The sequence below is a fragment of the Balaenoptera physalus genome, assembly GCF_965194825.1.
Source record: "Balaenoptera physalus genome assembly, chromosome: 13".
Lineage (NCBI taxonomy): Eukaryota > Metazoa > Chordata > Mammalia > Artiodactyla > Balaenopteridae > Balaenoptera > Balaenoptera physalus.
In genome coordinates, this window is record NC_138892.1 from 66,378,685 (window position 1) to 66,402,698 (window position 24,014).

At 42.8% G+C, this 24,014-nt stretch overlaps 1 protein-coding gene across 3 annotated transcripts; it reads right to left on the minus strand.

The window, feature by feature from the left end:
* Positions 1-15,847: 15,847 nt before the first annotated feature.
* TMEM106C (transmembrane protein 106C) lies at positions 15,848-21,234 on the minus strand. 3 transcript variants are annotated; one of them, XM_082420479.1, is made up of 8 exons: positions 21,087-21,234; positions 20,396-20,610; positions 19,396-19,459; positions 18,739-18,898; positions 18,607-18,648; positions 18,016-18,065; positions 17,474-17,527; positions 15,848-16,594 (listed from the first exon to the last, which is right to left on the minus strand). In XM_082420479.1, the coding sequence occupies exons 2-8, from the start codon at positions 20,580-20,582 to the stop codon at positions 16,498-16,500; spliced, it is 654 nt and encodes a 217-aa protein (XP_082276605.1). In that variant the 5' UTR covers positions 20,583-20,610; positions 21,087-21,234; the 3' UTR covers positions 15,848-16,497. The 3 variants fall into 3 exon arrangements, with proteins under 3 accessions (XP_082276605.1, XP_082276603.1, XP_082276604.1); XM_082420477.1 differs by having other exon boundaries at positions 18,508-18,648; XM_082420478.1 differs by having other exon boundaries at positions 18,508-18,648; positions 20,396-20,661; positions 21,087-21,209.
* Between the last annotated feature and the right edge of the window lie 2,780 nt (positions 21,235-24,014).

The window sequence follows — 24,014 nt, forward strand, 5'->3', positions numbered from 1 at the left end:
AGGAGCTGAAGGAGTGGCGAGGTTCCTGCACCCTGGGAAGCCCCCTCACTGGTGGCGAGATCAGCCAGGACAGAAAGGGAGCTCCAGAGGCTCAGAGGAGAGCACAGCTGGTTTGTGGCAGGCAGAACAGAGAGAGACGTACACAGGTGGTCTGTGCCACTGCTTTGTGCACTCCAGCCTGAGATGCGCAGCTGCTGGTGTGGGGGCTGGGGGCTGGAACGCGGGGTTTAGAGAACAGACCTGGGGAGAGGAGTGCTGTTGGCTGCACGGAGACAGCCTGAAGGGGCTGGAGTGTGGTACAGCCGCAACTGGGGGTGTTTGCAGAAGAAGCTCGAGCCCGCCATAGAAGTGAAGCGCCATTAAGCGGTGTACAAAGGGAGGGGTGGAGCCGCCATAGCAGCCTCTACAGGCTCTGGGAGCACGCACCCAAGCCACCACCTCAGTGGGCCGCCGCCTGGGTGGGCTCCCACGCCCCAGCCACCAGCGGGTTGCCCACGTGCAGAGGAGGGGCTGAAATCACAGCTGAGCCCAGGGGCCACGCAACTTAGGAAGCAGGGCTGAAATCTCTCCCTGCGCGGCTGCCTCGCTCAACATCTAGTGCAGGCTCTGATCACAATGCCAGTCACACCTCCTATCAAGGGGATAACAGCCAGCATACACTAAGGAAAGATGCGACAGGCTTCCATACTAAAAACAGCCCTCACACCAAAAATATTAAACCCAAGCAGGCTACACAGGGATGTTCCCACATATAAATAGCCCTCCAAGACCACAGTAGATAACTGTTTCTCCTAAACTCATAAAGCAACAGAAATATAAGTAAAATGAAGAAGCAGAGGAACCGCTCCCAGTTAAAAAATCAGGAGAATTCCCCTGAAAGGACAACAAATGAAACAGATCTCTTCAGTCTAACAGACACAGAGTTCGAAAAGGAGATAATGAAAATACTGAAGGAATTAAGAAGGGCTGTTGACAGAAATGCAGATTACTGTAAAAAGGAACTAGAAACTATAAAAAAGGAACCAAGAAAAGCTAGAGAACTCATTCGCCAAGAGGAAAGCTGAGCTAAAGGCAATGAACAGCAGAATGAATAACACAGAGGAACAAATAAGCGATCTGGAAGACAGAATAATGGAAAGCACCCAATCAGAACAGCAGACAGAAAGCCAAATTTTAAAAAATGAAAGCAATACAAGAGACTTATGGGATAATATAAAGCATGCCAATCTATGCATAATAGGGATCCCAGAAGGAGAAGAAAGAGAAAAGGGAATTGAAAACGTATTTGAAGAAACTATGGCTGAAAACTTCCCAAACCTAGAGAAGGAAACAGATATCCAGTTACAGGAAGCACAGAGGGTCCCAAACAAGATGAACCCAAACGGACCTACACCAAGACATATTATAATTAAAATGGCAAAAGTTCAAGAGAGGATTCTAAAGGCAGCAAGAGAAAAACAAAGAGTTAACTACAAGGGAACCCCCATAAGGCTATCAGCTGACTTCTCTACTGAAACGTTGCAGGCCAGAAAGGAGCGGCAAGATATATTCAAAGTCCTGAAAGGGAAAAATCTGCAACCTAGGATACTCTACCCAGCAAGATTATCATTTAGAATAGAAGAAGAGATAAAGGATTTCTCACACAGGCAAAAACTAAAAGAATACAGCAATACTAAACCTATCCTAAAGGAAATATTGAAAGGTCTTCTCTAAATAGAAAAGAAGTAAGAATCTACAGGGAAGAGAAAATCACATTTGGAAAGTAAATCACTTAAATAAGCCAGTACACAGATTTAAAGAAAGACAAAACAAAAAATTTCTGTGAAAGTGATGGTAATGACAATGAACAGCAAAAGGACGAACGTGAAGATGTAAAAGAGGACATCAAATCATAAAATGTGGGGGAGCACAGTAAGAAAATGTAGATTTTTTTTTCCTAGAGTGTGTTTAAGCCTGTATGACTACCAGTCTAAAGCTAGTAGATATAGGAAGGGGTTAACATACTTCAAAAACAGGGTATCCAAAAATCAAAAACATACAATAGGTTCACAAAAACCAAAAAGAAGAGAACACAAGCATACTACAAAAAAAATCATCAAACCACAAAAGGAAAAACAAAAAAAGAAAGGGACAAGGAAGAAATATAAAATCAATGGGAAAACAAGGTTCAAAATGGCAATAAATACATATCTATCAGTAATTATCTTAAATGTCAATGGACTAAATGCTCCAATCAAAAGACACAGAGTGGCAGACTGGATAAAAAGGACAAGAGCCTACAATACGCTGCCTACAAGAGACCCACTTTAGGGCAAAGGACACACATAGATTGAAAGTGAGGGGATGGGGCTTCCCTGGTGGCACAGTCGTTAAGAATCCACCTGCCAATGCAGAGGACACGGGTTCGAGCCCTGGTCCGGGAAGATCCCATATGCTATGGAGCAACTAAGCCCATGCACCACAACTACTGAGCCTGTGCTCTAGAGCCCACGAGCCACAATTACTGAGCCTGTGTGCCACAACTACTGAAGCCTGTGTGCCTAGAGCCCGTGCTCCACAACAAGAGAAGCCACTGCAATGAGAAGCCCGTGCACCGCAAAGAAGAGTAGCCCCTGCTCGCCACAACCAGAGAAAAGCCTGCGTGCAGCAACGAAGACCCAACACAGCCAAAAATAAAATAAATAAAAATTAAAAAAAAGAAAGTGAGAGGATGGAAAAGGACATTTCATGCAAACGGAAATGACAAGAAAGCAGGGGTAGCAATACTCATATCAGACAAAATAGACTTTAAAACAAAGGCTATAAAGAAAGATAAAGAAGGACACTATATAATGATAAAAGGATCAACACAAGAAGAGTATTACACTTGTCCACATATATGCACCCAATATAGGAGCACCCAAATACATAAAAGAAATACTAACAGACATAAAGGGAGAAATTGACGGAATACAATAATAGTAGGAGATTTTAACACCCCACTCACATCAATGAACAGATCTTTGAGACAGAAGATCAATAAGGCAACAGAGATCCTAAAGGATACAATAGAACTGTTATACTTAATTGATATTTTCAAGATATTACAGCCAAAAAAGCAGAATACACCTTCTTTTCAAGCGCACATGGAACACTCTCTAGGATTGGCCACGTACTAGGGCACAAGTCTCAACAAGCCTCAACAAATTTAAGAGGATAGAAATTATTTCAAGCATCTTTTCTGACGATGATGGGATGAAACTAGAAATCAACCACAGAAAAAGAAACGAGAAAAAAACCAATTACATGGACTAAACAACATGCTACTAAAAAACTAATAGGTCAACGATGAAATCAAAGAAGAAATTAAAAAATACCTTGAGGTAAATGACAATGAAAGCACAATCATATGAAATCTATGGAATGCAGCAAAACCAGTTCTTAGAGAGAAGTTCATAGTGATACAGGCCTTCTTTAAAACAAGAAAAATCTCAAACAACTGAACCCACCACCTAAAAGAAGTAGAAAAAGAAGAACAAAAAAACCTAAAATTAGCAGGAGGAAGGAGATAATAAAAATCAGAGAGGAAATAAATAAAACAGAGATTAAAAAAAACAATTAAAAAAAATCAATAAAACCAAGAGCCAGTTCTTTGAAAGGGTAAACAAAATTGACAAACCTCTGGCCAGGCTCACCAAGAAGAAAAGAGAGAAGACTCAAATAAAAACATAAGAAATGAAAGAGGAGAAATCCCAGCTGATGCCAGAGAAATACCACAAACCACGAGACTACTATGCACAATTATATGCCAATAAATTTGATAACCTGGAAAAAATGGACAAGTTTCTAGAAATATACAGCCCACCAAAACTGGAGCAAGAAGAAATAGAGGGACTTCCCTGGTGGCGCAGTGGTTAAGAATCTGCCTGCCAAAGCAGGGGACACGGGTTCGATCCCTGGTCTGGGAAGATCCCACATGCCGCGGAGCAACTAAGCCCGTGAGCCACAACTACTGAGCCCACGTGCCACAACTACTGAAGCCCACATGCCTAGAGCCTGTGCTCTGCAACAAGAGAATCCACCACAATGAGAAGCCCGTGCACCACAATGAAGAGTAGCCCCTGCTCACTGCAACTAGAGAAAGCTTGCGTGCAGCAATGAAGACCCAACGCAGCAAAAAATAAACACATTAATAAATTAAAAAAAAGAAGAAATAGATAACTTGAACAGAATGATCACTAGAAGTGAAATAGAATGTGTAATTTTAAAAACTCCCTACAAACGAAAGTCCAGGACCATATGGCTTCACAGGCGAATTCTACCAAATATACAAAGAAGAGTTTATACTGATCCTTCTCAAACTCTTCCAAAAGATTGAAGAAAAGGAACACTCCCAAAGACATTCTATGAAGCCACCATCACCCTGATACCAAAGCCAGACAAAGACACTACCAAAAAAGAAAACTACAGGCCAATATCTTTGATGAATATAGATGCAAAAATTCTCAGCAAACCAAATCCAACAACACATAAAAAAGGTCATACACCATGATCAAGTTAGATTCATCCCAGGGTCACAAGGATCATCACAGGGTCAAAATACGCAAATGAATGTGATACACCACATCAACAAAAGAAAAGACAAAAATCATATGATGATCTCAATAGATGCAGAAAAAGCATCCAATAAAATTCAACATCCATTCATGATAAAAATCCTTATGAAAGTGGGTATAGATGGAACATATCTCAACATAATAAAAGTTTTTATGACAAACCCACAGCCAATATAATACTCAATGGTGAAAAGCTGAAAGCCTTCCTGCTAAAATGTGGCACAAGAATGCCTACTCTCACCACTTTTATTCAACATAGTACTGGAAGTCCTAGCCACAGCAATCAGACAAGAAATAAAAGGTACTCAGATTGGTAGGGAAGAGGTAAAACTGCCATTATATGCAGATGGCATGATACTATATATAGAAAACCCTAAAGACTCCACACCAAAACTACTAGAACTGATAAATGAATTCAGCAAGGTAGCAGCATACAAGATTAAGATACAGAAATTGGTTGCATTTCTTTACACTAACAGTGAAATATCAGAAAGGGAATGTAAACAAACAATCTCTTTTAAAATCACATCAAAAAAATTAAAATACTTAGGAATAAACCTCACCAAGGAGGTGAAAGACTTATATGCTGAAAACTATAAAACATTAATAAAGGAAACTGAAGATGATTCAAAGAAATGGAAAGATATCCCATGCTCTTGGACTGGAAAAACTAACATTGTTAAAATGGCCACACTACCCAAAGCAATCTACAGATTTAATATGATCCCTTATCAAATGACCCATGACATTTTTCACAAAACAAGAACAAATAATCCTAAATTTTACAGGGAACCATAAAAGATCCAGAATTGCCAAAGCAATCCTGAGGAAAAAGAACAAAGCAGGAGGCATAACCCTCCCAGATTTAAGACAATACTGCAAAGCTGCAGTAATCAAAACAGTGTGGTATTGGCACAAAAACAGACATATGGATCAGTGGAACAGAATAGAGAGCCCAGAGATAAACCACATACCTATGGTCAGTAAATCTTCAACAAAGAATATACAAGGCAAGAATATACAATGGTGAAAAGATAGTCTCTTCAGCAAGTGGTGTTGGGAAAGTTGGACAGCCATATGCAAATCAATGAAGTTAGAACACACCCTCACACCACACAGAAAAATAAACTCAAAATGACTTAAAGACTTAAACATGACACCATAAAACTCCCAGAAGAGAACACAGGCAAAACATTCTCTGACATAAATTGTACCAATGTTTTTAGATCAGTCTCCCAAGGCACTAGAAATAAAAGCAAAAATAAACAAATGGGACCTAATTAAACCTATAAGCTTTTGCACAGCAAAGGAAACCAGAAACAAAATGAAAAGACAGCCTATGGACTGTGAGAAAATATTTGCAAATGATGCACCTGACAAGGGCTTAATTTCCAAAATATATAAACAGCTCATACAATTAAATAACAACAAAAAAACAACCCAATCAAAAATTAGGCAGAAGACCTAAATATACATTTCTCCAAAAAAGACTTACAGATGGCCAATAGACACAAGGAAATATGCTCATCACCACTAATTATTAGAGAAATGCAAATCAGAACTACAATGAAGTACCACCTCACACTGGTCAGAATGGTCATCTTTAAAAAGTCTACAAATAATAAATGCTGGAAAGGGTGTGGAGAAAAGGGAACCCTCTTACACTGTTGGTGGGAATGTAAATTGGTGCAGCCACTATGGAAAACAGTATGGAGGTTTCTCAAAAAACTAGAAATAGAGTTGCCATATGATCCAGCAATCCCACTCCTGGGCATATACCCAGACAAAACTATAATTCCAAAAGATACATGCACCCCTATGTTCATAGCAGCACTATTTACAATAACCAAGGTGTGGAAACAACCTAAATGTCCATCAACAGATGAATGGATAAAGAAGACGTGATATCTGTGTGTGTGTGTGTGTGTGTGTGTGTGTGTGTGTGTGTGTATCTCACATGGAATATATGGGAATATTACCCAGCCATAAAAAAGAAGAAATAATGCTATTTGCAGCAACATGGATGGACCTAGAGTTTAAGTGAAGTCAGACAAAGAAAAATACCATATGATATCATTTATATGTGGAGTCTAAAATATGATGCAAATGAACATATCTACAAAACAGAAAAAAAGACTCACAGAAAAAGAGAATGGACTTGTGGTTGCCAAGGGGGGGGGGGAGGGAAGGATCAGGAGTTTGGGGTTAGCAGATGCAAACTATTATATACAGGATGGATAAACAACAAGGTCCTACTGTATAGCACAGGGAACTATATTCAATATCCTGTAATAAACCATAATGGAAAATAATATGAAAAAGAATATATATTGGGTGGGCTAAAAAGTGCCTTTGGTTTTTTAAGTAAAAATAAAAGACACATTTTTCATTTCCACCAAGAACTTTATTGAACAACGTATTCACCCTTTTGTTCCACTATCTTCTGCCATTTTTCAGGCAACTTCGTAATTCCATCTTCCCAAAAGTTTTTATCTTTTTAAGCAAAGAACTGTTCCAGGTGCCTTTTACAGTCTTCCAGGGAATTGAAATTTTTTCCATTACGAGAATTTTATAAAGACTGAAATAAATGGAAATCTGAAGGTGCAATGTCTGGTGAATACGGCGGATGAATCAGAACTTCCCAGCCAAGCTGTAACAGTTTTTGCCTGGTCATCAAAAAAACATGCAGTCTTGAATTATCCTGATGGAAGATTATGCATTTTCTGTTGACTAATTCTGGATGCTTTTAGTCGAATGCCATTTTCAGTTGGTCTGGTTGGGAGCAGTACTTGTTGGAATTAATCGTTTGGTTTTCTGGAAGGAGCTCATAATAGAGGATTCCCTTCCAACCCCACCATATACACAACATCACCTTCTTTGGATGAAGACCGGCCTTTGGTGTGGTTGGCGGTGGTTCATTTTGCTTGCCCCGCGATCTCTTCTGTTCCACATTGCTGTACAGTATCCACTCTTCATCGCCCGCCACAATTTGTTTTAAAAATGGAACATTTTCATTAGGTTCCAGTAGAGAACCACATGCAGAAGTATGGTCAACAAAGTGTTTTTTTTTTGCTTCACTTATGTGGAACCCAAACATCAAAGTGATTAGCATAACCAAGCTGGTGCAAATGATTTTCAATGCTTGATTTGGATATTTTGAGTATGTCAGCTATCTCCCGTATGGTATAAAGGTGATTGTTCTCGATTATTGTTTCAATTTGATCGCTGTCAACTTCAACTGGTCTACCCGACCGTGGAGCATCATCCAGCGAGAAGAAACTTCGCAAACCACGTCTGACGTGTTCAGTCAGTCACAGCACCTTCTCCATACACTGCACAAATCTTTTTTTGGGTTTTAGTTGCGTTTTTACCTTTCTTGAAATAATAAAGCATAATATGCCTAAAATGTTGGGGTTTTCCCCCCCATCTTCAGTGTTAAAATGGCTACACAAAAATTCATCAAGATTGATGTGTTTTTTTAAATGCATGCTGACATGACAGCTGTCACATACAATCTAACAAAATTGTTTCAGATGAAGTTAAAGACAACTAAGTGCTACTAGAGCCATCTTACGGAAAAAACCAAATGAACCTTTTGGCCCACGCAATATATGTATAACTGAATCACTCTGCTGCACAGCAAGAATTAATACAAATTGTAAATCAACTATACTTTAATAAAATTTAAAAAAGAAACACACTCCTTCCAAATCTCAATCTGGTACAAATACAATGGTGATAGCAATGATACCGGAGCCAACCACTTCCCCTTTCTGTTTTGGTGTTGTTGAGAGCAAATTCTATGTATTTGTTCAAGAATTAACAGAGAGCATGATACAACTACGCAGAGCATCCCGAAGTGCAGTATGGGATGCTGAGAATATAAACAGGTAAGAGAGTTCGTAGCATTATTAGATCAGACTTACTGCTGTATGTTTAAAAAATTTAACTGCTCTCATTTGAATATCATAGCTGCATTTAAAGTTAACATTGACTCCCTCTTGTGAGAGCACCGGAATCACAACTAACTGCTGAACAATCATCAACAAGAAGACACTGGAACTCACCAGAAAAGATACCCCACACCCAAAGACAAACGAGAAGTCTCAGTGAGACGGTAGGAGGGACACAATCATGATAAAACCAAATCCCATAACTGCTGGGTGGGTGACTCACAAACTGGAGAACAATTATACCACAGAAGTCCACCCACTGGAGTGAAGGTTCTGAGCTCCATGTCAGGCTTCCCAGCCTGGGGGTCTGGCAACAGGAGGAGGAATCCCCAGAGACTCAGACCTTGAAGGCCAGCAGGACTTGATTGCAGGGCTTCGACAGGACTGGGGGAAAGAGACTCCACTCTTGGAGGGCACACACAAAGTAGTGTGTGCACCAGGACCCAGGGGGGAAGGAGCAGTGACCCCAGAGGAGACTGAACCAGACCTACCTGCTAGTGTTGGAGGGTCTCCTGCAGAGGCAGGGGGTGGCTGTGGCTCACCGCGGGGACAGGGACACTGGCAGCAGAATTTCTGGGAAATACTCCTTGGCATGAGCCCTCCTGGATAGCCCCACCAAAAAGCCTATAGCCTCCAGTGCTGGGTTGCCTCAGGCCAAACAACCAACAGGGAGGGAACCCAGCCCCACACATCAGCAGACAAGTGGATTAAAGTTTTACTGAGCTCTGCCCACCAGATCAACACCCAGCTCTATACACCACCAGTCGCTCCCATCAGGAACCTTGCACAAACCTCTGAGATAGCCTCATCCACCAGAGGGCAGACAGCAGAAGCAAGAAGAAATACAATCCTGCAGGCTGCAGAACAAAAACCACAATCACAGATATATAGCAAAATGAAAAGGCAGAGGACTATGTCCCAGATGAAGGAACAAGATAAAACCCCAGAAAAACGGCTAAATGAAGTGGAGATAGGCAATCTTCCAGAAAAAGAATTCAGAATAATGATAGTGAAGATGATCCAGGACCTCAGAAAAAGAATGGAGGCAAAGATTAAGAAGATGCAAGAAATGTTTAACAAAGACCTAGGAGAATTAAAGAACAAACAGAGATGAACAATACAATAACTGAAATGAAAAATACACTAGAAGGAATCAATAGCAGAATAACTGAGGCAGAAGAACGGATAAGTGACCTGGAAGACAGAATGGTGGAAATCACTGTCACGGAGCAGAATAAAGAAAAAAGAATCAAAAGAAATGAAGACAGTCTAAGAGACCTTGGGGACAACATTAAACACACTAACAATGACATTATAGGGGTCCCAGAAGGAGAAGAGAGAAAGGACCCGAGAAAATATTTGAAGAGATTATAGTCGAAAACTTCCCTAACATGGGAAAGGAAACAGCCACCCAAGTCCAGGAAGCGCAGAGAGTCCCATACAGGATAAACCCAAGGAGAAACACACCAAGACACATAGTAATCAAATTGGCAAAAATTAAAGACAAAGAAAAATTATTGAAAACAGCAAGGGAAAAACAACAAATAACATACAAGGGAACTCCCATAAGGTTAACAGCTGATTTCTCAGCAGAAACTCTACAAGCCAGAAGGGAGTGGCATGATATACTTAAAGTGATGAAAGGGAAGAACCTACAACCAAGATTTACTCTATCTGGCAAGGATCTCATTTAGATTTGACGGAGAAATCAAAAGCTTTACAGACAAGCAAAAGCTAAGAGAATTCAGCACCACCAAACCAGCTCTACAACAAATGCTAAAGGAAGTTCTCTAAGTGGGAAACACAAAAGAAAAGGACCTACAAAAACAAACCCAAAACAATTAAGAAAATGGTCATAGGAACATACATATCGATAATTACCTTAAACGTGAATGGATTAAATGCTCCAACCAAAAGACACAGGCTTGCTGAATGGATACAAAAACAAGACCCATATATATGCTGTCTACAAGAGACCCACTTCAGACCTAGGGACACATACAGACTGAAAGTGAGGGGATGGAAAGAAATATTCCATGCAAATGGAAATCAAAAGAAAGCTGGAATAGCAATACTCATATCAGATAAAATAGACTTTAAAATAAAGAATGTTACAAGAGACAAGGAAGGACACTACATAATGATCAAGGGATCAATCCAAGAAGAAGATATAACAATTATAAATATATATGCACCCAACATAAGAGCACCTCAATACATAAGGCAACTGCTAACAGCTATAAAATAGGAAATCAACAGTAACACAATAATAGTGGGGGACTTTCACACCTCACGTACACCAATGGACAGATCATCTGGACAGAAAATTAATAAGGAAGCATAAGCTTTAAACAACACAATAGACCAGATAGATTTAATTGATATTTATAGGACATTCCATCCAAAAACAGCAGATTACACGTTCTTCTCAAGTGCACACGGAACATTCTCCAGGATAGATTACATCTTGGGTCACAAATCAAGCCTCGGTAAATTTAAGAAAACTGAAATCATGTCAAGCATCTTTTCTGACCACAATGCTTTGAGATTAGAAATCAATTACAATCAATTTGTAAAAAACACAAACACACGGAGGCTAAACAATACGTTACTAAATAACCAAGAGATCACTGAAGAAATCAAAGAGGAAATCAAAAAATACCTAGAGACAAATGACAATGAAAACACGACGATCCAAAACCTATGGGATGCAACAAAAGCAGTTCTAAGAGGGAAGTTTATAGCTATACAAGCCTACCTCAAGAAACAAGAAAAATCTCAAATAAACAATCTAACCTTACACCTAAAGGAACTAGAGGAAGAAGAACAAACAAAACCCAAAGTAAGTAGAAGGAAAGAAATACAAAGATCAGAGCAGAAGTAAATGAAATAGTAACACAGAAAACATTAGCAAAGATCAATAAAACTAAAAGCTGGTTCTTTGAGCAGATTGGGATTGACATATCTGCGCTAATATGTATAAAATAGATAACTAATAAGAACCTGCTGTATAAAAAATAAAATAAAATTCAAAAAAATAAGTAAATAAAATTAAATTAAATTAAAAAATTGAGAAACCTTTAGCTAGACTCATCAAGAAAAAGAGGGAGAGGACTCAAATCAATAAAATCAGAAATGAAAAAGGAGAAGTTACAACGGACACTGCAGAAACACTTAGCATCATAAGGGAACTACTACAAGCAACTCTATGCCAATGAAATGGACAACCTAGAAGAAATGGACAAATCCTTAGAAAGGTATAACCTTCCAAGACTGAACCAGGAAAAATAGAAAATATGAACAGACCAATCACAAGTAATGAAATTGAAAGTGTGATAAAAAATCTCCCAACAAACAAAAGTCCAGGACCAGATGGCTTCATCGGTGAATTCTATCAAACATTTAGAGAAGAGCTAACACCCATCCTTCTCAAACTCTTCCAAAAAATTGCAGAAGAAGGAACACTCCCAAACTCCTTCTATGGGGGCACCATCACCCTCATACCAAAACCAGACAAAGATACTACAAAAAAAAGAAAATTACAGACCACTATCACTGATGAATATGGATGCAAAAATCCTCAACAAAATACTAGCAAACAGAATCCAACAACACTTTAAAAGGATCATACACCACGATCAAGTGGGATTTATCCCAGGGATCTGCAACAATTCTTCAATATACACAAATCAATCAATGTGATAAACCATATTAACAAATTGAAGAATAAAAACCATATGATCATCTCAATAGATGCAGAAAAAGCTGTTGACAAAATTCAACACCATTTATGATAAAAACTCTCCAGAAAGTGGGCATAGAGGGAATCTACCTCAACATAATAAAGGCCATATACGACAAACCACAGCAAACATCATTCTCAATGGTGAAAAACTGAAAGCATTTCCTCTAAGATCAGGAACAAGACAAGGATGTCCACTCTCGCCACTATTATTCGACATAGTTTTGGAAGTCCTAGCCATGGCAATCAGAGAAGAAAAGGAAATAAAAGCAATACAAATTGAAAAAGAAGAAGTAAAACTGTCACTGTTTGCAGATGACATGATACTATACATAGAGAATCCTAAAGATACCACCAGAAAACTACTAGAGCTAATTAATGAATTTGTTAAAGTTGCAAGATACAAAATGCACAGAAATCTCTTGCATTCCTATACACTAATGATGAAAAATCTGAAAGAGAAATTAAGGAAACACTCCCATTTACCACTGCAACAAAAAGAATAAAATACCTAGGAATAAACCTACCTACGGAGACAAAAGACCTGTATACAGAAAACTATAAGACACTGATGAAGGAAATTAAAGATGATACAAACAGATGGAGACATATACCATGTTCTTGGATTGGAAGAATCAATATCGTGAAAATGACTATACTACCCAAAGCAATCTACAGATTCAATGCAATCCCTATCAAATTACCAATGGCATTTTTTTACAGAACTATAACAAAAAAATCTTAAAATATGTCTGGAGACACAAAAGACCCCGAATAGCCAAAGCAATCTTGAGGGAAAAAAACGGAGGTGGAGGAATCAGACTCCCTGACTTCAGACTATACTACAAAGCTACAGTAATCAAGACAGTATGGTACAGGCACAAAAACTGAAATATAGATGAATGGAACAGAATAGAAAGCCCAGAGATAAACCTACGCATCTATGTATGACAAAGGAGGCAAGGATATACAATGGAGAAAAGACACCATTTTCAATAAGTGGTACTGGAAAAACTGGACAGCTACATGTAAAAGAATGAAATTAGAACACCCCCTAACAGCATACACAAAAATAAACTCAAAATGGATTAAAGACCTAAATGTAAGACCTGACACTATAAAACTCTTAGAGGGGGCTTCCCTGGTGGCGCAGTGGTTGAGAATCTGCCTGCCGGTGCGGGGGACACGGGTTCGAGCCCTGGTCTGGGAAGATTCCACATGCCGCGGAGCAACTGGGCCCGTGAGCCACAATTACTGAGCCTGCACGTCTGGAGCCTGTGCTCCCCAACAAGAGAGGCCGCGACAGTGAAAGGCCCGCGCACCGCGATGAAGAGTGGTCCCCACTTGCCGCAACTAGAGAAAGCCCTCGCACAGAAACGAAGACCTAACACAGCCATAAATAAAATAAATAAATAAATAAATAATTAAAAAAAAAAAAAAAACTCTTAGAGGAAAACACAGGAAGAACGCTCTTTGACATAAATCACAGCAAGATCTTTTTTGACCCACCTCCTAGAGTAATGGAAATAAAAAAAAAATAAACAAATGGGACCTAATGAAACTTCAAAGCTTTTGCACAGCAAAGGAAGCTATAAACAAAAAGACAACCCTCAGAATGGGAGAAAATATTGGCAAACAAATCAATAGACAAAGGATTAATCTCCAAAATATATAAACAGCTCATACAGCTCAATATCAAAAAAACAAACAACCCAATGAAAAAATAGGCAGAAGACCTAAACAGACGTTTCTCCAAAGAAAAGGCACATGAAAAGCTGCTCAACATCACTAATTATTAGAGAAACGCATATCAAGACTACAACGAGGTGTCACCTCACTCCGGTTAGAATGGGCATCATCAGAAAATCTACAAACAATAAATGCTGGAGAGGATGTGGAGAAAAGGTAACCCTCTTGCACTGTTGGTGGGAAGGTAAATTGATACAGCCACTATGGAGAACAGTATGGAGGTTCCTTAAAAAACTAAAAATAGAACTACCATACGACCCAGCAATCCCACTACTGGGCATATACCCAGAGAAAACCATAATTCAAAAAGACACATGCCACATGCACCCTAAGTTCATTGCAGCACTATTTACAATAGCCAGGTCATGGAAGCAGCCTAAATGACCAACGACAGATGAATGGATAAAGAAGATGTGGTACATATATACAATGGAATATTACTCAGCCATAAAAAGGAACGAAATTGGGTCATTTGAAGAGATGTGGATGGACCTAGAGACTGTCATAGAGTGAAGTAAGTCAGAAAGAGAAAAACAAATACCATATACTAACGCATATATGTGGAATTTAGAAAAATGGTACAGATGAACCAGTTTGCAAGGCAGAAACAGAGACACAGATGTAGAGAACAAATGTATGGATACCAAGGGGGGAAAGCGGAGGGGTGGGGTGGGGGGATGAACTGGGAGATTGGGATTGACATATATACACTAATATGTAAAAAACAGATAATAAGAACCTGCTGTATAGCACAGGGAACTCCACTCCGCTGTACAGTAGAAACTAGCACAACATTGTAAAACAACTATAACCCAATTAAAAAAAAAATGAGTAAACAATTTGAAAGTTCTAAAATAAAAAAAATAAAGATAACATTGAGAAGCAAGAAATGCTACTGAAGCACATGGTCACAAAAAACTATTCAAAACTGAAGTACCAATAGGAGTAACTTCTTCAAAATCACATGAAAAATATGCTAGAGGCTGTTTGGAAAATGGGAAAATAAAAAAATGTAGCAATGTGTACATCTTCATGTGTTTAGGGCATGTCCTCAAAAATGGTGCACATCTGCTTCCATACAAGTTGCGTTCCATCATTTACACACAGAACAGTCATCAACATCGTGTACATACAGACCGTTAAAGGATCCAGGTTAACAGGGAAACTCGGCTTTCAACCCTCAGCTCTTGGGTTACTCAAGCATGGTCAGCAACAGCCAAACAGCCATGAAATTTAGCCTTAGCCTGAAGATTCAGAGTGCAAAGATCATTAATATTGAAAATCAAGCTATGTGAATGAAGACAAAAAAGAAAATAGACGTGCCACCACCTGTTGCTGTTAGGGTTTCCCCAGGCACCAGGGCTGGAGAAGGAGCTGGAGCCCACCTCAGCGGACCTCTGAAACTCACTACTCAAGCTTCCCCCTAGATGCCCTGCCATCGTGGGGCTGGAGCCTGCTCTTCGGGTGGTGGAGAGGGTGGAGACAGTTCAAGAAACTTTCAACTTCAAACCAGGTCCTCTTAATTAGCAAGTTATTCCTCCTCAGGGAAGCAGCTTCTCACTCCTCAGGCATCACTGCTCTCCCTCGTCCAACCTCCAGGGGGCATTAAGTGCTCTGTTCTAGAACAGCGATAGGCCAGCATGTCACCATCAGAGGCAGACGGACTATGATAGCAGCTCATGGGGACAGTACAAGCAGGGCTTCTTCTCTTCCCTTCCCATCCTGTGCTGATACACTTCACAGGCAACTGTTCTACGGTCCCCCAGAGGTGCCTACTGAGACATCCAGGCAATCAGAGGAGACACAGATGAATCAAAAGCAGGGTTTATTTTTCTACCAAATTCTCCAATCCATGTTCCAGCCAATGGATGAAGGGTAAATCAGACCCCACAGACTCTTGGTAAAAACAGTTTTAACTTTCTACAGGAAAAAAAAGTTATTTTTTTTCTTTAATAAAGTTCCTAGGCATTTGGAAGCAGATGAAAAAACTTGACATATTGAATGGTCTGTGCTTTCTTCTTTAATGTATTCAAATGCTCCCTCCCTGCTGCCTCTTCTGTGATGAGGCCCCGAAAATAGTTCTGCAACTGCACTGACCGTCCTATTTCTGGATCACTCTATCGTCTGATACCCTAGAACCATGGTATGATTTTAATTGATAATGCCCCAAGAACAGCTGAAAAGATCTCAGTTAAACTCTTCAAACCTTCTTTGAGTGCCTATTATTTGCTGGGCATAGGCTAGGCACTAGGCAGTGATCCTGCTGGTTCTGAGAAAAGTAAATGGCGCTATAGAGAGGAGTTTTCCTCCCTAGTGGCAGGAGGATGTCTGCTGGGGACTGAGAGAACCAATTTCTCCTCTGGTTCTACCCCCTGGGGTAGGTACAGGGCTCAGGCCCTGGGAACAGATGCTGTGTCTCTTCTGACAGGTGCTGCCATGGAAGAACCACGAGCAGTTTCTAAACAGCTGTGGAATTTGCTCCACAATCCACATAGTGATGTGTCTCCAAGGAGCTCTGGGTCATGTGGCCAATGTAGGAAATCTTCACTGAAGTTCTAGGGAAAGGAAAACCAATGAGAATTAATTGTTTCTGAGATGAAATAAGTAAGAAAGGTTGCCCAAGTAATTTCTTGCAAGCTCAGGCAGTAATATCCACAGGTCCTAGATACATATCTTCATGGTTACACAACCAGGAAGTCAGAGGATCTTTCCACATCCCCAGAGACACTGTGCCCTGAGCTGACCCTCTAAATATGTGGTTCTAAACCGGGGACAATTTTAACCCACAGGAGACTTCTGGCAACGTCTAAACATTTGGGGTTGTTACAGCTGAGTGGGGGAGGAGGTGGTGTTACTGGCATCTAGTGGGTAGAGGCCAGGCTGTAAAACGTCCTACAATGCACAGAACAGCCCCTGGCAACAAATAACTGTCTGGCCCAAAATGTCAATAGTGCCAAGGCTAAGAAACCCTGCTCTAACCCTACTATTTCAAATGTCTGCAGCAGAACCTTGTCACTTGCAAATTTAACAGTCATGGTTCTAGAAATTACCCTACCGGTCCATGACATGTGGTAATTTGTGTGGCTACAGAGTAAGTCTGGCCAGATGCCCAGGGCTTATGCCTTGAGAAAGCTTTTCTTTTCTTTACTAGTTCCATCAGGATTCTAAAGGGATCACATAACTCGACCCCATTTCATGGAGAAAATTCTACATCTAACCGTTCACTGTGACCCTGGTGATTTGTGACAGGGATTTGGACACTGTATCTAAAGGACAGCAAGGCTCTGCCGTGTCTGTGCCTGTAAGGTACTGGGCATCCCCTCTTTGGTTTGTGGGCCCCACAGGCTCTCCCGAGCAAAGGTGGCCAGCTCACGTGGCCTGACGGTCCAGGCTCAAACACAAAGGCCCTGGACACAGGGAAATGAGCAACGTACCGCATGAAGACCACTATGTTGTGCACCAGGACATCGGGTAACGTGCAGAAGAAGCTGCCAAACAGCAAATAGAGAAATGGTCATTTTTTTTGTTTTTTGTTTTTTGTTTTTAAAAAAAAGGCGAATCAGCAGGGGTGCTGAGTTACACTGTCAAACTGAGGAGCAGTCAGCCCCGTTTGGGTACCTCCCCTGCCCCACACCCGCCCTTCTGGCCTAAGTGCTGCCCTGGCTTACCAGTTCCGAGTCCCCACAAGTGTCCTTCCATCCTCCCACATCACCATCTTTTTGTTTGTTCATACCCATCACAAAATGCTGCAGCTTGGAAATGTTTCTAGTGGCCTAATGTTCTCTTTTAGAAATTTGAGCACTTCAGTCACATATCAAATACCACATCCTCCAAGTAAACCTCAAGATGGCCAAAGCTAGGGAACCCACAGGCCCAAGGCTGGAACTTAAGGCAGGATCGGCCCCCAACAATTGAGCTCAACTCTGAATCCCTTTCATCCAGTAAAAAGCACACATGTAGAGAACACTGTCCTTACTACACATAGGAAAATGGTCCTCCCATCTCAGCCTTCACGGTAAAATTCACCTGAAAATAAGACACCAGAGTCAGTCTGTGGCTAAGCAGTCTTGACAAAGAACAGTACTATTATCAGCAACCCAAGGACCTGAGAGCATTCTTCTATCACATACAAAATATTTCCCCAAGACTGTCCCTGACCCAGATGATGAGCCTCTAACAAATCTTCCCACCTCCTCCCTGTTGAGAGGCCAATGGACCACATGGCCTCTTCTCGATTGCTGGCAAATTGCTTTCTCCGACAAATTCTTTTGTTCCTGTAACACTTAAATGCTAGCTGATTTTTTTCCCTAATTTTTCATAATTACAGAGCTCATCAGGTCTTCCTCATCAACCAGTTGCTACAAGTGGAAATGAGGAGAGGAAGAGGAAAGTAATGAGGTGACAGCATTCCACAGCGCCTACTCTTCTCTCAGGCCCACGGGACCAGGATCCTAAAAGGATGGCATACCAGATGCTCGCTCCGAGGTGGAATGAGGGAGATGTTAGTTGTCACGTATGACCCAACCACGTTGTTCATGTACTGAACCTGGCTGGACAGGCTGCTCACCGCCACAGAGTAGAAGTTGGAGTTCCTGATTTTCAGGGTGGCCTGCATCAGGGCAAGAGAGGAAACACGTGTAAGGGTCCTGGGTACAAGACTCACAGGTGCACAACCCAGGAAGGGAGGCCCTAATCTTACCGTGATGGCGAGGATTACAAGGGAGTCCTGCTCATTAAATGTGACTTTCACCACTTTGATGCCGTCATCATCCACGAGGACCGAATGTGGAAACAGGAAGAAAACCACCAAACCAGATGCCAGGAGACAGAGCAGAACAGACAGGAGGACATACTGCTTACTGCAAAGGACAAAGCACATGACCAACCCAGGCAGTCAGATATCAAGGTCCAATCAGTCAAGATTAAATGCAAAACCAGGAATGAGGCGGGGAGGGACAAGAAAGTGAAAAGAGCAAGGAATCACAAACCAGGCGCGAATAAGTGGAGCATGTTCACAAACCCATCTGAATGCTGTCTGCAGTCTAGGAAGAGAAGCTGATGAGAGGAATTGTATGGACAGAAACATCTCTTCACCTCCCAGGACACCCTCTCCTCCAATTCCTTCCGATTCAAGTTCCTTCATTTGGCTCTCTGTCCTCAAAACATTTCTAGCTTCAAGTTCCCTTCCCCAGATTGTGATGGGGGCAGAGACATCTTGCTTGAGCAGACAGTATTAAAGGAAGTGGGGAATTTACAGAAACAGATAACGTTTTCAAGAAGTTAACTGGCATTCATACACAGAAAAAGGGACTAGGGACAACTGTAGGCATTAACAGGAGAGACGCAGGTGACTCACGTTCTCTGAGGACGCAATCTCTGATCACTGTGTGGGATCAAAGCCACCAACTCATTTACTTGCTCTAGAAAAGAAACAAACAACAATTTTGGTAAAATAAACCCCATGTGTTGCAGTACTTTCCATCACATACACAGTAGCCTGTCACAAATATACTTGTCTGGAATTAGACGTTTCTAAGATACCAGTTTTATATTTGGGGTCTAATGAACAAGAAACAAGTAAATATGTAGAGAGTGCTACAAATTACAAAACATCTATCAGTGCTCCCAGGGCAGTGACGTGGAAGTTGAGAAATCTAGGATCTTGTTCTGGCTTTACTGAATGGCCTTGAGCTGCTGCATGGCTTTCAGCTGCTGCATAGCCTTGGGGAAGTCATTGCCTCTCTAGGCCACTGTGTCCTCATCTGTAATATGAAGGCTTTGGATTAAATGGTTTCTAAGGTTCTTACCAGCTCTAAACCTCTGTGACCCTCCATCTACACTGTTAAGACTTTTTGAGAGCCAACTTAGTGACAGATGATTCTGTACCCAATCCAGGCTCCACTCCTGTGCATGTTTTTCTCCCCCCACTTGATTTGTTTTTCAGATCTTAGGTTTATGATTCACTACCTGCTTCCTTGAACAGAAGCTTCCAAGATGGTGTCTGCTCCTCCCCCACAAAGCCATGCCAGGCCTTATGAGTGAGAGCAATAAAGAAATGTGCCTGTCAACAAATCCCACAATCTAGAGCAAACCAAATGTTCCAAACCAAGGAAACAACGAACAAGAGTGGAAGTGAAGAAAAGCAAGGCTTTCAAATATTGGGAAACCTAGAGAAGTTGTGGAACCTGCCCAAGTTTATCAAGTCAGCTCAGCTGGCTCCTGCTCAGGGCATGGCCTATGACTGTGGTATTGCCGCCTAGGAGAAAAGTTCTGTCTGGGAGACCGGAGAAGCCCTCCGGGTATCTTGGAATTCTCCTTGGGGAATCATCCTTCCCGTGATAACCAAAGACTCTCACCTGTTGGAATGTAGCCTGTCCCCTGGCATGTGAGACAGGTGATGCTATCTCGCCCTGTGAACTCCACATATGGGAACTGAGCAATGGCTTCTTCCTGCTCCCGTTCAGCCAGCAAATCCTTCCTGTCATCTGCTTTCTTCCGCTTGCAAGAACGGGGGTGAGCATGGGCGGACTGCTGGGACCCCATGGCCAGGATGTGCCACTTGTGTCATGTCCTAGGGTGCAAAGAGGCAAGTGAGTGCGTGTATAGGTGGCCGTGCATCTTTCTATGAGAAAAGTGATAACACAAAAATGACCAAATTGCCGTCCTGAATGTGATCCCAAACACCTGCACAATTTCTACCAGGCTCCTCATTTTGTAGCACTGCTCCCTAACCCCCTCCGACTCGGGACACACACAGCCGGAGAAACGGGGCCGCCAGCTCCTCGCAGTCCCAGGGCTCGGGTCACCCCAGCTCCCACGTGGTCCAGCTTCACCCCTTCCTGTCCGCTATTTGCAAACTCTGTGCCCTCCTCGAGAAAACCTCCCCAACAATCAACAGGCACCAAATTAATAACAGGCCTCAAAGATTCCCCATCCCCCTCCACTCCCAGACCCAGGAGGCGGGCTCAGGTCACGCCCCTTGACAAAAAGCGCGCTCCGAGCCCACCAGAGTCGCCCAGGAGAGAGCAAATGCCGAAGGCTCCAGACCTGCAGGGAACGAGCTCCCGGCAGCTCCTTCACGGGCCGGACCGCCAGCCACCTGCCCGCTTCAGCGGCTTTACCTTCCTCTTGGGTCTTCAAAACTGCCCGCACTCGATGCGCATGCGCAGAACGCAAGGTGGCCGGGGGATGCCGGCGTGAGCCCGCGCGTGCGCTCTTCGCGGCCCTGCTGACGGCGCCGGGAGAGGGCGGCAGAGAGCTGGGGGCTGGGGTTCGGGGTGGAGCAGCGCTTCTCGGGGCTTGAGGCAGGTCCAGTGGAGTGATTGAGTCCTCCAGAAACGCTGGGAAAGGCTCAAGTTTCCAGAGGAAGAGGAAGGCGGAAAGAGCCGGCAGCCAAAGCCATTTTCAGCTATTCTTTGAGCACAGGGGTTGTATAGATGCCGAGGGTAAAAAGTGCATCAGACACAGAACCTGCCCTCATCCTGCTTTAGGACGTCCCCTTCCGCAGCCCTAGACACACACACACAAGGCATGCACATAAGGGGTTAGAGGACACTTTTTAAAGTGGCGGGTTTAGTGCTTGTGTTACCTCTTCCATGAAGCCCTCCTCGATTCTGACACTTTTTTTAGGGCGGGTTTCTTTGTAGGGACTGCCTGGTTGAGCTTCGCCTGCAGCAGAAGGAAGCAAGCGAGGGCAGACTTTAAGCAGGTGAAGTTATAAAGACGATGCTGGGGAGAGGAGAGATTCTGAACTGGGTGAATGGGGGGCATGCCCTGCAACGTGGAGGGAGGCTGGCGACCTTCGAGCTCTCTGCCATCTCCACTTCTCTCTCCTCCTTCTCCTGTGAGGAAGGCTGATGCCCCTGCTGCTGTCTAGCCACCTGCACAACTGCTGGTCCCAGTCAGCCCACTGAGTCTTTAGAATAAGAAATGGTAAAGAAAAAATTATTGAATGACACTGGTTGGAGACAGTAAGGCAGACTTTGTTCAAGGTGGGCAATGGTGATAGGTGTGGAGGGACAGCTGCACCAATGGGGTCTTCCAGTGGGGGAGAGAGATTGGGTTCAAGTCTGAATACAGCAAGGTAACTGGGAATTTAGAGTCAAGGAACAGGGTGCCGGTCAGTGGATGGAAAATTACCAAGAGAAAACATAGCGGTAAGGGGAATTCTGGCTAAACTGACCTAACAGGATTCTTGCTGAAGACACACCATGGTGATCAGACATCACCTGGGGGATGATGGAGGATGAGGAATCCAATCAGATATGGAAGGTGATCAGATTTTGAGAGGGGTTCTTGCTAAGCTGACTTAGCGGGGTTCATGCAAAAACTGGATTATAGGGGCTTCCCTGGTGGCGCAGTGGTTGAGAATCTGCCTGCCAATGCAGGGGACACGGGTTCGAGCCCCGGTCTGGGAGGATCCCACATGCCGCGGAGCAACTGGGCCCGTGAGCCACAACTACTGAGCCTGCGCGTCTGGAGCCTGTGCTCCGAACAAAAGAGGCCGCGATAGTGAGAGGCCCGCACACCGCGATGAAGAGTGGCCCCCGCTTGCCACAACTAGAGAAGGCCCTTGCACAGAAACGAAGACCCAACACAGCCAAAAATAAATAATAAATAAATAAATTAAAAATGTACTTATATAAAAAAAAAAACTGGATTATACAATAAGTGCACAGATGGGCCTAAGAGAAGATTCAGGAACTTGACTGAAGTTTGGTCAAGAAAAGAATATTTGGCAGAAGCAACAAGAAACCATTGCTCCTCTTTTTCCACCTACGGCCCATACCTTCCCCTTCCTGAAATCGATCTTCACCTCTCTCCTTGCAAGCTCTATACCAGTTTATATTCCTTGTTTATACAAATCTGATTTTGTTGGAGGCAGCGATATGCTCAATGAAAAATACATTTCCCTGCCTACTTACCATATGACACAGTTTGAGCCAATGAGGGTGGACTTCCAGGAAAGCTCCTTAAAAGTGATGGAGACTCAACCTGTACTTTGACCTTCCTCTTCCTGTTTGGAATTTAGACTTGATGTTGGAGATGGGGCAGCCATATTGTGCCCATGAGGTGAGAAGTGCATGTGAAGGAAGGCTGGGTAGAGGGATTAAAAGAGCCTGGGTGGCTGATGACATTTGGAGCCACACTCAGGCTCTGGACTACCTTTCTTCTGACTTCTCATTGCATGAGAAAAATAACCAACCCCACCCCAACAAATTGTGTTGTGTGTGTGTGTGTGTGTGTGTGTGTGTGTGTGTGTGTGTGCCTTTCTCATAGTAGGATGCAATGCTAGAAGATACAGACACAGAGCTAGTTAAGGGGGAAGCCTGGATTTTAACACAGGCAGTCTGACTGCTTTACCCAAACACCATGTAAGCCACGCTTAGGTTTCTATCCTCTTCTAACATCTGCTCTTAGGGCACATGCCTTTAGAGAGAGGGAGACTTCTTGCCTGTCTGAGACCTGTCTTCCAAGTTCGGCTTTCTTGTCTGAAGACCCACTTCTCACAGGGAATTCACCTGGGGAATCTGGGGAATGAGCCCATCCTTTAGTCACATGGGGATTGCCTCATTTTGTGGCCTCTGCTGGAACGCTGCCAAGGGCAAGAGGCAGTGAGCCTGATGTCCACACTATGGATGGACACTGCAGAGGGTGGTCCAGGCTGTCCCAGGAACAGGGAAGGTGAGGACGCAGCAGCCTGATTCATACCAGCTTAAGAGGAAGAGAAGGCCAGGGGAAGATGGAGGGCTGTGGATGCTTCATAAAGGAAGGGAAACAGGCTAAGGGCTTGGGCCTGTGGTGAGGAAAAGTGGGGCTCATGTTGCTGGGGACTGTAAAGGGGGTCTGGGGGTGTAGCCAGCAGAACCCTTGAGGCTTTCTGTCCACTGTCTGGGACACATAGACTGTACCCTCCAGGGTGGCTCCTATTCCTCCTTGTTTCCCCAGCACCCAGCTTGAAGCCTGAGGCATAGT